General features: G+C 52.6%; 5 protein-coding genes across 5 annotated transcripts; 2 read left to right on the top strand and 3 right to left on the bottom strand.

The window, feature by feature from the left end:
- Window positions 1-1,348: 1,348 nt before the first annotated feature.
- SAPIO_CDS8478 (uncharacterized protein) lies at window positions 1,349-2,558 on the top strand (the record flags this gene model as incomplete). The annotated part of the gene is made up of 2 exons (XM_016790102.1): window positions 1,349-1,918; window positions 2,205-2,558. The coding sequence occupies 2 exons, from the start codon at window positions 1,349-1,351 to the stop codon at window positions 2,556-2,558; spliced, it is 924 nt and encodes a 307-aa protein (XP_016640365.1).
- A 749-nt stretch (window positions 2,559-3,307) lies between these two features.
- On the bottom strand, window positions 3,308-5,788 carry SAPIO_CDS8477 (RNA-binding protein rbm25; the record flags this gene model as incomplete). Its single annotated transcript, XM_016790101.1, has 3 exons — window positions 3,308-3,400; window positions 3,494-5,532; window positions 5,614-5,788. 3 exons carry the CDS (start codon window positions 5,786-5,788, stop codon window positions 3,308-3,310), a joined length of 2,307 nt encoding a protein of 768 aa, XP_016640364.1.
- Window positions 5,789-6,019: 231 nt separating this feature from the next.
- On the top strand, window positions 6,020-6,791 carry SAPIO_CDS8476 (uncharacterized protein; the record flags this gene model as incomplete). Its single annotated transcript, XM_016790100.1, has 2 exons — window positions 6,020-6,135; window positions 6,191-6,791. 2 exons carry the CDS (start codon window positions 6,020-6,022, stop codon window positions 6,789-6,791), a joined length of 717 nt encoding a protein of 238 aa, XP_016640363.1.
- A 200-nt stretch (window positions 6,792-6,991) lies between these two features.
- On the bottom strand, window positions 6,992-9,468 carry SAPIO_CDS8475 (Uncharacterized protein; the record flags this gene model as incomplete). The annotated part of the gene is made up of 2 exons (XM_016790099.1): window positions 6,992-8,998; window positions 9,076-9,468. 2 exons carry the CDS (start codon window positions 9,466-9,468, stop codon window positions 6,992-6,994), a joined length of 2,400 nt encoding a protein of 799 aa, XP_016640362.1.
- Window positions 9,469-9,906: 438 nt separating this feature from the next.
- On the bottom strand, window positions 9,907-12,565 carry SAPIO_CDS8474 (uncharacterized protein; the record flags this gene model as incomplete). Its single annotated transcript, XM_016790098.1, has 3 exons — window positions 9,907-10,433; window positions 10,500-12,108; window positions 12,194-12,565. 3 exons carry the CDS (start codon window positions 12,563-12,565, stop codon window positions 9,907-9,909), a joined length of 2,508 nt encoding a protein of 835 aa, XP_016640361.1.
- Between the last annotated feature and the right edge of the window lie 847 nt (window positions 12,566-13,412).

Genomic DNA, 13,412 nt, shown 5'->3' with positions numbered 1-13,412 from the left:
TCAGCGAGTTACTTGGCTTTTATTTTAGGAAATGACTTTTTGGGGTAATGACGAGAAATAATGTAGGAAACACCGAAGGAAATCTTGAGACGTTCTTGACATGGGCGCGAAGCTGGGCGTTGGGAGAGTCAAAAGTGGGAAATGAGTACCTTCTCAATGAATCTACTGATATTGATTTATATGCACTTTGATGCAATAAACATGATCCATTCTGATATTACGCTGCAGGATTCTACGTGAACATTGCTTGAGATCTAAATGCTGAGTTTCTTTCGGTTCCATTCGAGCGGATGGAGGAGCGGAGAGGATCACCACTCCAAGTTCCTTTGGAAGTGGACAATATATTCGGCGGCGACACGCGTCAGAATGTAAATCCAGAACAGATCCTTCTCTTTCTATCTCTCTGTTAGGTCTCCCTTAAATCAACTTCGTACTTGATTCTACTCGATCTCCCCTCTTTCTTGGAAAAGAGCTAATTTTCACACAGCCACTCAACCAAGCAACCTCTCGGCAAGGCTCCGCTAGTCTACCATGCCCATAAGAAGCTTATTCTTCCTCTGTACCGTTGCCGTTACTATAAACTTATCGCTTGGGTGTACTATAACCCCCAAATCACCCCTAGCTAGTGCTAAAAGGGTTGGGGCTCACTGGATCCGCAAGAAGCTTGATGTTCTTCCCGGCTCGTTTCGCCGGCTCACGCACCACGCCCACCATTGCTGCCTGCTACCTTCGCAATACATTTGCGGAGCTAGGCAGACTGAGATTTTCGACCGACTTCCCTTCCGGAATACGGCACTTTTTAGAGACCTCGACATATGTCTCGGCCATGACGTGTACCGCGTGGTATTGGCGTAGGGATAGCTGCTATGTTAGGCAATGCGGCACACGCTTTTTTCCACTTCTCCCCCCCTTTCGTTCAAAGGGCAGCGCCGAAAATAGGCAGGCCAAGCGAGTGCTGGGCTGATGTTTGTGAAGTTTTTCCTCCGACCACCATTGCTCCCTGTGCATAGAACATGTAGAGCCGAACGATTCCCTGCACTGGTGAGTAGGATTCGCCACGACATCTGTCCTTCATGTTCCTTTTAACATGAGTCGGTGTGCTGGCAATGCTAATGATTGGGTGTGGTGTGTCGTTGGCGGCGTTTCAGACTCCTGGATGAGTCTTGAGGTGGTGGCCAGGCTCTGAACTAGACGGACCAGGCTCGGGTACCTCACATTGAACGGGGCACGACACTCTCTTGAAGTACGTACGGATCGATCTTCAAGTAAATTTTCTATCCCTTCTTCTCACCAGCATCTTTTCCCATCCTTATACATCATCATTGTTCACTTAACCTATTTGCCCAAGATGAATTTACCTTTCGAGGTTGAGCAAATCCAAGAAGAAATCAGAGACGTACAGAAACATTTACATGCTTTTGGCACCCGTTCTCAGGGCTACATCAATAAAGATCGCAAAGAAATGCTCATCCAGCTCCAGAAAAGCGTCGAATGTATCAACAACACCGTCGAGTATTTTGAGACAGGCAGCACTAGTGCCTTCCCTCGCCTTCTAACATGCAACACTATCGACCCTTCTCCGGGACTGACGCATGAGACCATCATCTCAGAGCACCTTAGAGACATGGATACTCGATTCGCGGACCTCCATGACGCTGCCAGTTGGGGCCTGGAACGAGCCGAGCTCATTAAGAAAATAAGCAACGATACTGACGGCGACCTATGCATCATCTGCGCCAAACTCGGCTCATCAAGTACCAGGATCCAGAGTGCTCTTCGGGCCGCTCAGAGTCAGCATTGGGAGAAAGAAACAGAGTTGTCGCGGGCCATCACGCGCCTTGACTCAGTCCAGCACGAGCTGGAGATTTTGGAAACACGTCTGAAGAAATATGAGGAGATGAGAGACGATATGAGAAGGGTAGGCAATGGCACTGTTCCTATTCGATCTAGCAAAGGCTGAACAGCAAACCAAGGCCCGTATTATAGCTTGGGGAGCATCTATAGTTCACACCCCTGTCGCCGCAGGTGCGGTTACTCTAGAAGCAGGCGCGTAGTAAGTCCTTACCTTCACTTACTTTCATGATGTTAGGCTCGGTTCTGACAGAAAGAGTTTGATACGCGAGAAGCGATTCAAACTTAGAGACAAAATCAGCAACGCTGGGGAAACCGAAATATTCCTATATTCAGAAATATCGACTTTAAAGGAGCACAAGGCTGCTATTGGTAATGCCACCAATGCCGCTCAACGTCTACAACGTTATTGCGATTGGCTTGGTGGGATTACAGAGGAAATAAGCAGCTTTGTCGTCGAACGAGTGGTGGAGTACCAAGCCATCAAGGAGAGCACTGATGATCTCACTGATTGGGCTAATGGGCTTAGGCGCCACACGGAGACGATGCGTTCATGGCGCTCATCAAAGGCACAGCTGCGCAGAACGGCGAGGAAGATTGTCGACTCGCTGTTGGAGAAGGATGATCCTCGCGTACAAACTATTTCCAACCAACTGAGGAGGCTATACACCACCAGTACGAGCGTACGAGCTCTAGGGTATTCTTGATCGAATAGGAAAATCGATGGCCCGTGACTCCGACCTCGAGTGAAAGGTCTGGGCTTGATCATCCCCCACAGATTGTTAGCGAGCCAAGTTTCATGTATTTAGGAAGGAATATCACACTTAATTTCGGGTCCAGGTGCTTTGCGCCTCTTGGTCCCATTGGAAGCCAAGTCCAATATGTAATGTTCAGCGGAAGGAGTGAGTGTAGCCCATCAATAGACTTGGAGAGTCTTCGTTTTCACCACATCTAGGGCCAGCATTCTGAAACTAGCAGAAATACCCCAACAAGATAAACCAGCAGGTATCTTTTGTTGCATACGAAGTGCTAAGCGTTTGGAAAGTAATATCCGCATTGAAGAAGCACCAATGATGCTGAATAGGCCTGCCTTCGATCGAACTTATTCCGATGGAACATTGTAATGACGCAGAATGGGGGGACTGGCTGTTGGCAAACACTGGTGCACAAGTATAAGAATACAGATGCCGTTCACACACTGACGTCGAAACTTATCAAGTGAGCCATGTAATACAGGAATGCGTGGATCATATGCCTTCTAATTTTCCTGTCAAACACTAAAGAATACAGGGAGAGAATAGGTCTTCTAGAAGCCAGTTTCATGAATCCTCGAACAGGAAATACCAGACGCAGGATCCTCATGTAGACCTGCGGCTTCCTATCCCCTCAACATCATTTATGGTTTTGGATATTGAGCTCGGGCTGTCACACATTGCTGAAAAGCCCCTTTCCCCTTCTACGATGGGAGACCCCTCTTCTCGCTTTCTGTAAAGAAGATCACCATCCTCCACAGCTTCTTCACAAGATCTTCCGCCTCAACGTCAAGTGCCTAGACAAACCCAAGTTAGCATACCTTTTCTGCAAATGATCGATCATCACAGCTACCTAGGTAGCAAGAGTAAGTAAATGGAAAATAACTCACTTCAGTAAGCTCCTCCACCAAGTCACTAGGCTTTCCATGATTCCGCAAGTGCTCCTCGATAACTTCGACGATGACCTCCTCCTGCACACCCAAGTACTCCACAATCTTCTTCTCAACAAACGGCCGTAGCTTGTCGCGCATAATAGTGTCGTCGAGGTAGTCCCACTGCACCTCCCAGGCCCAGAGCCCATCCTTCTCTGAGGGTATCTCCTGGGCCAGAGAGCGCATCGCATTGGAAATCTCCTCTTCGGACATTGCGCTCGCCGCCGAGGGTTCGAATTGGATAGGGATGAGTTGCCTCTTGGCCGTCTGCTCCTGCTCTTCGTCGTCGAGAAGGCCCTCGACTTCGGCGATCGTGCGCCTCTGGGGTGCAGCACGTTGGGCCTGCGCCCTCTGCGCCGCGGCGCCCAGAGAGAGCTTGAAAGGTTGAGGCGCGGCTGCTGTCTCCCGCTGCTCCATTTCCTTGGCCTGCTGGTCGAGGAACGAATCGGCCATACCGCGCGTCCTCTCCAGCTCGGCCATCTCCCTCCGCTTCTCCTCCTCTTCTGCCCTGCGATCGGCCTGGTCTCGAGCCTGCTCGTCGGCCCTATCCCCAGTTCGCTTCCGGACCCACGCCGCGTGATCTCGGTAGTAGAGGTGAGCCTTCCGCGACGCCTCCTTCTCGTCATCCCACGACTTTTCTCGTTCAAGTTGTTCTTGTTGCCGCCTCTCTAGCGATTCCGCCTCTTGCTTCTCGCGGTCCTTCTCACGGCCGAGCGCAGCGGCTCTTGACCGCTCGCGGTTGACCCACTTCCGCTCGGCCTCTAGGTACATTTGCTCGTCTTCGCTCTTCTGCTTGGCGAGGTGTCTGCGCTGAAGCTCTTCGTCGCTCGCATCTGTATCATCTTCATCGAAAGTACTCTCTCCGTTGACAAATGTTACGCCGCGACCGGTGCCATTTTGACCCTTCGGTCCCGACGGTACATTCTGAAGCCCTCTAGGCCCAAGAGGAATGTTGTTAGCTCCGGCCGACTCAGATGGCCGAGGGGAGCGCGGCGCTCGACTAGACCGCATGCGCTCCATCTCTTCCAGCTCCTCCTCCCTCTTCATACGCTCCATATCCCTCTTGTTACTGCGCTCACGGAAGGCCGCGATCTCCGCCGCTACAATCTCGCGCATTTCAGCGGGTATATCAGCGAGCTCGTCTTCTTGCGCAAGGGGAATATTGACAACCTCGACATTCTCTCCGTTCGCCTCTCCCATTGCCACATCTCCATCCTTATCGGGCTTCTTAGCGGGCGCTGGGTAAAATAGCTCGCGGATGACTCGTTTTAACTCTGCCCTCGCGGATTCTAGTCTCGACGTCGCATCCGCATCCTCGCCCCTATTCTCCCTGTACGACTCAGCATACTTGATGGAGTTTTCATCGACCGAAATCTGCAACTTGACTTTGCCGATGCCTTCGAAATCGTCTGTTTGCTCGGTATCGGGCTCGGTGGGCTTCTGACGCTTGACGGGCACCTCGACATCTTTGAGGAGCTCCAGCGCATTCGCGAACGATTCGGCGTCGTCGTACAGCGCAAAGCCAAACTTCTTCCCCGCGCTCTCCGACAATACTGATGCCGCAGAATCCCATCGCCTTACCCTGCCAACGGCATTCAGTATCTTCTCGATATCATCGCTCACGCTCTCGGGGATTTTGTGTACAAAGACGGTCCGCAGCCTTTCCTCATGCGAAAATGGGATAAACAACTGCGCGCTTTCTCTCGCCGATGATCGCCCATGCTCGCCGCCGCGCTCGGCACCGAGGCCCGCCCTAGGGCCTGCTGAACCTCCAAGCGCATCGTCACCCCTCCTCCCGGAGCCGGTGGGGGTGCTTGGCTTCGGCGTTGACGTTCCGAGGCGTATTACTTTGGCGTTGAAGTTGATGTTGGGGAGATTCGGGGGTGTTTGGAAGTTGGCGGGAAGACCACTTGGACGATTAGCTTGCGTCGCGCTAGGTTGGTGCACACCGGGTGGCGGTGCCATGCCCGGAGCGGAAGACATGCCTGGCGGAGGTCCTGCGAAGAAGAGAAAGGAAATGAGTTAGCAAAAGATCCGCGCGTTCAGGGTGCAAAACAGAGACGAAGATGAGAGCGTACCTAGTCCGGGAGGCGGGACCATCCCCATGGGCGCCCCCGCGCCGGGGAAGCCACCATATGTGGGTGGAGGGCCATAGCCGGGAGCTGTTGATGAATAGCCGTCAGTCATCGTATTCGGAGCCAAAGTCATGGTAATGGGGAACTGGTTCATACGGGCGTATGGGTTATAAGACATGATTTTTTCGAATCAATCAATTGCGCGATGCAAGATGGAGGGTCGTGGTGTCGAAAAGTTTGAGAGGCAAAAGTACTGGCAAGGCTTCAGCTCAGAATAGCGCTTGACAGCCTGCCAAAAATAATAATAATTTGGGACCGACCTTGTCAATAAGAAGTACGGTACGTACTATCACGGTGTAACGGCTGAATAGCGGTTAATCATCGGGAGGAATAAGTTCCTTACGTAATCATGAAACCTCATGTGGTGATAATTTTGCTCAAGCTAAACATCAAATCTCATGAACGAGCTCCAACAGCCCGCGATTCCCGAATTGAACGACGTGGACTAGCGCCGCCCAATATTCTGTATGTCGTGAGGTATCAATTACACGATAGCAACCATTCTAACTGTTTCACGCAGCACAATGGCGCCGCTTCTCTCCGGTCGACTCCTCCCGGTCCTGAGGTCTTCACCAACGACCTCGCTCGTGCAGCCGCTCGCGGCCCGCCTCGCATCCGGCTCCCACTTCTCAACATCCTCTCCAGCCTTCAACAAAGCACGCCGCGGCCTCCCAGACCTCCCCCCCAAGTCCTCCGCGCCCAAGTCCTCCCAGTCCTCCCAGTCCAACGACCCCCTCGCCGACTTAAAGTCCTCGCGCTCCTCCCACCCCTACGATGCTACCAAGTCCTCAATCGCCCAGCTCATCGGCGCCGACATGACGACCGCCTTCTCCAGCCTGGAATTCTCCCCGAAGCTTCTACGCGTGCCTGTTCGCTCCGCTCCTTCGACGGGCCGTACCGTTCACGTCAGCGGACCGGTCAATGCCGCGAGGGCTTTCGCCATGGTGAACCAACGATGTACGCAGAACCGTATCGCCGCGATTGCCAACCAGCAACGATTCTACGAGAGGCCCGGTCTGAAGAGGAAGAGGCTAAAGAGCTCCCGGTGGAGGGCGAGGTTCAAGAAGGGATTCCATGCTACGGTTGTGAGGGTGCAGGAGTTGGTCAGGCAGGGATGGTAATATGCCCTTGGTCTTGAGTGGAACTTGGTCGACCATGGGAAAGCAAACATCATCACCTGATGCGCTAGAAGTTGTACACTAAAGAATGTATAGATGGCTCACGTTGTAACAATATAAAGAACCTATAAACAATCTTGATTTATCATTTCCGTTGTAGTTTGCATCCGTGTTAGATCTACTCACACACCCACACTTGTATCTCACTCATCCTCATCCGACCATTCTTTTGTCGGTGAGGGAATAGGGCTCGCCTTGATCTTGGGTCGGCTCATGAACACATCCTCGTAGTTTTGTTCTCCCTGCATCAGTTCCTCCGCCAATATCGAGGTATCCTCCTGTCCATGTTCCTCCACCTTGGGGAAATAACTTCCCTCACGGCGTGCAGGGGCGCGAGACTTTCTCTGTGACCTGCGTCTCTCCAGTTGCGCCTTTTGGCGAGCGGCCTCAAAGCCCGCCATGCTCTTCCTCGTTCTAGCTACTAAATCCTCGTATTCCTCAGCGCCGTCTTCGCTAATAGGCTCGGGGGTCGGCTTTGGCCTTGGTCGTTGGAGTGATAAAGTTGCCTCTCCATCTTCCTCTTCATCGAAGAGTCTACTTGAATGGGACATTCTGGCCATTGATAGTCGAGTTCGTTCCGCTAATGATAATGTGTGTCTCGGGCGGGGCTGTTTGGTTGGGGATGGAGATGAGTTATTCATTGAGGCAAGTATGTCGTCCGCCTCCTGCTGAGTTGGCGATTTAGGAGGCTCGCGTTCCTCCTCATCTTTACTAAGTTTGATAATTGGTTCTCGTGTCGGGGGTTCTAAGTCAGGGCATCGCGGCCTCGTTGTCTCTCTTGATATCAATTCCTTTGCTGGAGACCGAGTCAATGGGGGTGGGACAGGATCAGGACAGCGGGTCGGTGATGGAGGTGGCGAGACAGCGTTCTCTCGCTCTGGGGCGACTGGGTAAGCCTTGGGGATTCTTAGTTCGCGGCGTGGACGGCGCGGTTCGAATTCCTTGGTTTGCGTTTCCCTGCGAGGCAACTCTTCTTCGACTAGCTTTCGGCTTGGCCTGGCAAGGTGACTGGGTTTGCGTTGGGGCAGCCTCCTAATGGCGGGCGGGGGAGGTTCGACAGGCTTAGATACTTCCGCTTCAGCCTCTTCTAATTCAGAGATCGCCTCAGACTCACTATTCTCCACCACGGAGAGCCTATCTGATGGTAATATAGCCGGCTTCGGGATTAGTTCGCTGAGTGGCTTCCTGGCTGGTTTCCCAGGCGCGGTAAGGTCTTCTTTGAGGGACCTGATCAACTGAGCGTACTCAGGACTCAATGGCGGGCCTTCGTTTGGTTTGTCACCCTCCTGCAAACTTCTAGAACCCAGATGGAGATCTTGGTGGGCATTAAGCTGTAGGCCTAAGCCCTTCTTTGAGGCAGAGGAAGTGTCATGGACGGGTACTTCTTTGCCTGCGGCATCGCCAAGTAGAGTATCCCTGAAACCCTGCCATTTTTGCAATCGCTCACGATGGAACCGGACCCGACTTTCTAATTGTTCCAGCAAACCCGTCCCGCGATCATCCAGCTCCGACAATCGACCGGCCTGGATTCTCCTCCAGACTTTGTCGAATGGTGCGCCAAGAAGGCCGTCACGGCGAGAGTTTTCGTCACCATACAATAGCGTCTCCATCCACTGCTCATTCCCCGTCCAATTATTCCTTACGAGGCGTATAACCTCGGCCTTCTTTGCCTCGGAGACTTCTTGGGTCCCTTCCTGAGCATCAATACTCTTGACAAGCTCCTTCTTCCGAGCAAGGCCGCGCTCCTTGACATCCAGAAGCTCCGAAAAGTCGGCATACACGGCGCGCGCGTCGTTCTTCCTCTGCAATGCCCTGCTCAGCGATACCTGGTGCGCAAACTTCAGAATCGTAAGCTCGGTTCGTTCCCCAGCGTAGCCCCTATTCTCCAGAGCTAGGCTTTGCGCCAAAGCAGGATGTTCTCCCGTCTTCTCCGACCGATCAGATACTACTTTCCTTACAACCGCGAAGGAGAACGAGGACAGAACCTCGGCGAGCCGATCGCCTTTGCACTCGTCGAGCATGGTTTTGCGGATGACTGTGTCGCGGCCGAGGAATCCGTTCTTTTTCACTTGCTCGAGACATCGTAAAAGAGCGGCGCGAAGATTTAATGACTGTACTTGGTCTTCTGCTGGGAAAAATGGCTCGAGCTTCTGTGGAAGTGGGGTTAGATGGGCTGTACTTTGACGGCTTGGGAGGAGAGCGGTGAGAAGCAAGGGAAGACGCGTACATTGTGAGCCTCATCGCGGTCCCAGAGAAAGAACAGGTGGTAGAGTGCCCATTCAACTGCCTGGACGCGTCGTTTCTGGCCTTGGGAGGCTGTACTCGAGGCGAAAGTGTGGGCCGAGATATCAGGCCAGTCAGGCAAGAGGTCCAAGTCTAGAATACGTAGATTGGCCAGGAAGAGATCAATATTCGAAATCGGTGTTACATTTCCCAAGGCAGGGGAAATAAGGGCTTTCATTCCGGGCCCCGACGTTCCTGGGGCCAAGGCTGAGGACCCAGAGGGGATCACCAGGGTTCGAGTAGCTTGGGGATGTCCATGTCCATTCTTTGCCGGGTTTGCAGGGATGCGTCCCGTCCTGCCGCGGCCGAGGGCAGAACTAGACGTCGCCGACGCCATCGTGACATTTTTCTCACGAGGTCTTAATGTGGGCTGACGAAAAGTAGAGCGAATGCGTCGAGTCCTTTCTTGGGAGAGAGGGATAGGGTCAATTTGGGCTGGCGTCAGGTTGAATGAGGTGAGTGTGAATATGGTCACGTGCTTCGTGCTGACCCGATAAATGGTAGTCGGGGTTGCCCCACTTTTTCGGTGAACATCGGAAGGTGAGATGTGATCCCGGAGGATCCCAGACTTCATATCAAAGATGGAGGTTCCCAAACATTCGCCTTATGGACTACCCAATACAGATTACTCTAAATCAGTTACTCAATTATGCCCCATGATATTCCAAGGACAATTTGTGCCTCGCAAGCCGTATTCGCGTGAATCTAGATGCAGCCAATATAACCAACTCCGAACACCCAAATATGATAAGCCGATACCCCAAATCCCCTGGATCTAGCCCATTCGGCTGCCATCCACCATGTCGACCCCGAGCCTCCTGTGGCCGGACAAACCCCAGAAGGCCCCGTACTCGTACATCGCCCCCATCCTGCTAACCCTACCATTCCTCTCCGCCTTCCCAGTCATGGACAGCTCGGAGAAGCTCCATACCATCCTCGAATCACAAATATAGTACATGGCGCCCGCCACCGTCGTCGGATCCACGGGCATGGCCGGCCACCTGATGAAAAACGAAGCGAAAATGACAATGAGCATGAGCGCTAGTGTGCCGATCGACGTATACGTGCAAATGATGCTGGTCTCCCATGTCTGAGTTACCCGGAAGGGCACGTTGTTAAGTAGGATCGGCAGGAACTCGGCGAAGCTCGCAGCTAGGGCGACGATGACTAGGAAAAAGTGGCGCCGCTTGATGGCGGACCACAGACCAGTAAAGGAGTTTGAGGGCGGCGCGAGAAGAATGGAGCGTTCTGCGGGCTGGGGAGAAGAGGCCAAGAGCTGGTAAGGACTCATTATAGCCAGACCTGATTTTCCTCATGTTAGCCAAATCAAGCCACCCCCACTAGATCGATCATTATAACTGTACCCACCCTCGAAGATTGACGACCAGAAAAAGTTGATGATCACACCGAAACACGTAAACAAGAACCGAACCCCAAAAGTCGACGAGCTCATGAACTGGTTGAAGCCAGTTTCCCCTCCCGTGAAGCGGTAGTATAGGATCAATACGAGCAAACCGGCCAAGAATAGTCCGAACACCAACCGTCCGATCACCGACAGCATCAAGAATGGCAGCCGATTCTGAATACGGCGGCCCTTCTTCCCCTTGGTCATCTCATCAAACTCCCACACATCCTCGTTGCCCGGATTCGGAGCTTGCAGCGGAGTGCTCTCACTGTGAATCATCACGCCATACTCAACCTCGCCACGGGCGTTGACAAAGTAACCCAGTCGGAAGTTCTTATTTTCGAGGTATTCACGTATGCGGGAGTACTTTACGTCCTTGATCCGCGTGGGCAAGCCTGCAATCGCCGCCCGGGTTTGCGGATTAGTTGTCAAAGCGGCCATGCCAGCAATACTCCAAGGATTATGCGCCACTCCTGACTGCCATTTCCGCAAGGAAATCATAATGAAACATAGAAGCACGATCATAAACGCCAGAAGAGCCATCGTTGCACGTGCGGGGATCGTGAAGACTGCTAGTGCCATCATACAGCCTTCGAAGTTGTGGATCGAACACTTGCCATTCAAAGAATACAGCTTCAATGCGACGGCCTCGGTCGATAATGGGATGAGAACGGCCGAGCACCAGACGAGTAGCGTGGACAGGAATGGTAACATCTTCTTCTGGCCGAGAGCGCGCCAAGCCGTTTGCAAGCCAAAAATTCCACCCATGCGCAAGAGCATCGATTCGGAAGCGGGCGCGCCGTCGGCGCGTGTAAGTTCGTGGAAAGGATAGTACAGTTGTACGTTGAGATCGATCATGCGGATCGGTATTGCCAGGAGGACGCTAAGGATAGTAGGAAGGAAAAATCCGACGACGTAATCCCGCCTCTTCATGCGGATAACAATAACACGCGTCTGACTGGTAGGCATTGAGGGGTAGAAAGTCTGGGTTGCCGTCGGGACACCGTTCGAGTCGGTAAGGGTACTGACTGACACCGTTGCGAGGACGTCTGTTGTAATAACGGTAGGCCGCCCTTGATTGTCAGTTGTCGTGATGACCGTTGGTGTTGATATCGGTCCTGGAGTACTCGTCACCGTCGCCGTCGGGATACCGTTCGAGTCAGTCAAGGTGGCCACATCTGGAGTAACGTAAATCGGGGTGGGTGGCACAGTCGTTACAACATCTTTCATTGTCGAGGTTGACGTGATCGTCGTGCTTTTACCGCCAATCACAGTTGGAATCTCCACAGGCGTCTCAACAATGGGAATGGTTGTCTCTAGGTTGCCGTGTCTCTCCTTCGGCACAGAACCCGTGATAGTTATTTCGTCCTTCCCTCTTTCATCGGGATCGCTAGGAGTTGATGGGGGGTCTGGAGTCGTGGGGTCATCCGACGGCGTGCCTTGGTTCGGCGATTGGTCTACGGGAGCGGGTGGGTCACTGATCGGTGGCACCTCCACAGAAGGGCTTATTTCATCCTGAGGCCTTCGTCGCAGTACAGCCGGCGCGGTGGGAGCGGGTGTTTGTATGACGGACTAATACAACATTTCTCAGGTTAGTCCAAAGAACCCCAACCCAACAACGATCCTCTGAACCGTGCGTTGAATAGGACGAGCTTACAAGGGCACCAGTTGACAGGCCGATGGTAGATGTGATGCCACCGGCTTCAATTGACTTCCTCCTCTCCGGATCCACGTCTGAATATGGTCTGATTTCTCCCCTGCCGGTTTCTGGTGGTAGACGCTGGAGAGCATATTCGGTCATTGCCATGTAACCCATGATGACAGCAATAATAACACAGAGGAATGGCCATCGCAATGTCATTGGCCTAAAGTTTGGCAGCGGCCAACTGGAAGAGGGTACCGTCACGACCTGACTATGTCGATAGACATCACTGCTCTTCTGTTGATTGTCGTATCCTTCTACGCCCTCGTACCCTGTGAATTGCGGATTCGCATATGAAGGAGGATATGGGGAAGGGGTTGGCCCCATGTTGGTTGGGATCTCATGTTGTGATGCTTGCTGGTAAGCCATGAGAAGAAGTGGCGGACACAAATGCTGACAGAGGACGAGGAGAATGGAGAAAAGGGAGGAGGAACGCTTCGTACCTCTTCTCCGGTCACGCCCAGTCAAGGAAGAAATAGTATAACTGCAGGCTCGAAGAGGTACTGAGCAGCCTCTTCCGGAGCTCTTACACGTTTAGGTCAGAGCAAGGGAGAGTAGAATGAGTTGAGCAGCTCGACTGTGGCGACTTGAGATTGGCAGCTCTATTTCTTTATTCTCCTCGACAGGAGCGCGGGTCTCAGAACCCAAGCGCGACCAGCGCATGTCTCATCAACTAATACAACTACCTGTTTAAACTGAAAGATATTTGCCAAAGAACACTGACCACCACAAGCATATCCCCTAACTCGAACAACATTAGCCTTACCAGCAAGCGAAAGGCAAGTGAAACCCTCACAGGCCGATTCCACCAGATCGCCGTCGTTTCTGGAATAGTGGGCTTGGCAAAACGCCCTGAGTGGCTCGCGCAGTGCGGCTGGACCGCCCACCTGAAGCTAATGGGCTGGCGTGCAGCACTATTGATCGAGGCAGGAATATGATAGGAGAGGTGGTTTAAGTCTAATTCTCAAGCGGGTCCTTGCCCATAAAGTATGCAAGTTGACCAGTTGATGCGCTGAAGAGTCTGAGGCATTAACGAAGGCGGAAATAGGCTGGCTTGGACCATCTGTCGTGCGGAACAGAAGAACAAAACGACGATAAGATTAGTTGACCATTTTCCATACTCTTAGCTCAAGAGACATCGCGATTGCTTCACTTGGGCTACTCATGAATAGAG

The sequence above is a fragment of the Scedosporium apiospermum genome, assembly GCF_000732125.1.
Source record: "Scedosporium apiospermum strain IHEM 14462 chromosome Unknown SEQ_SAPIO_0121, whole genome shotgun sequence".
Lineage (NCBI taxonomy): Eukaryota > Fungi > Ascomycota > Sordariomycetes > Microascales > Microascaceae > Scedosporium > Scedosporium apiospermum.
The sequence above is the reverse complement of the archived record's forward strand: the minus strand, read 5'-3'. Positions and strand labels throughout refer to the sequence as shown.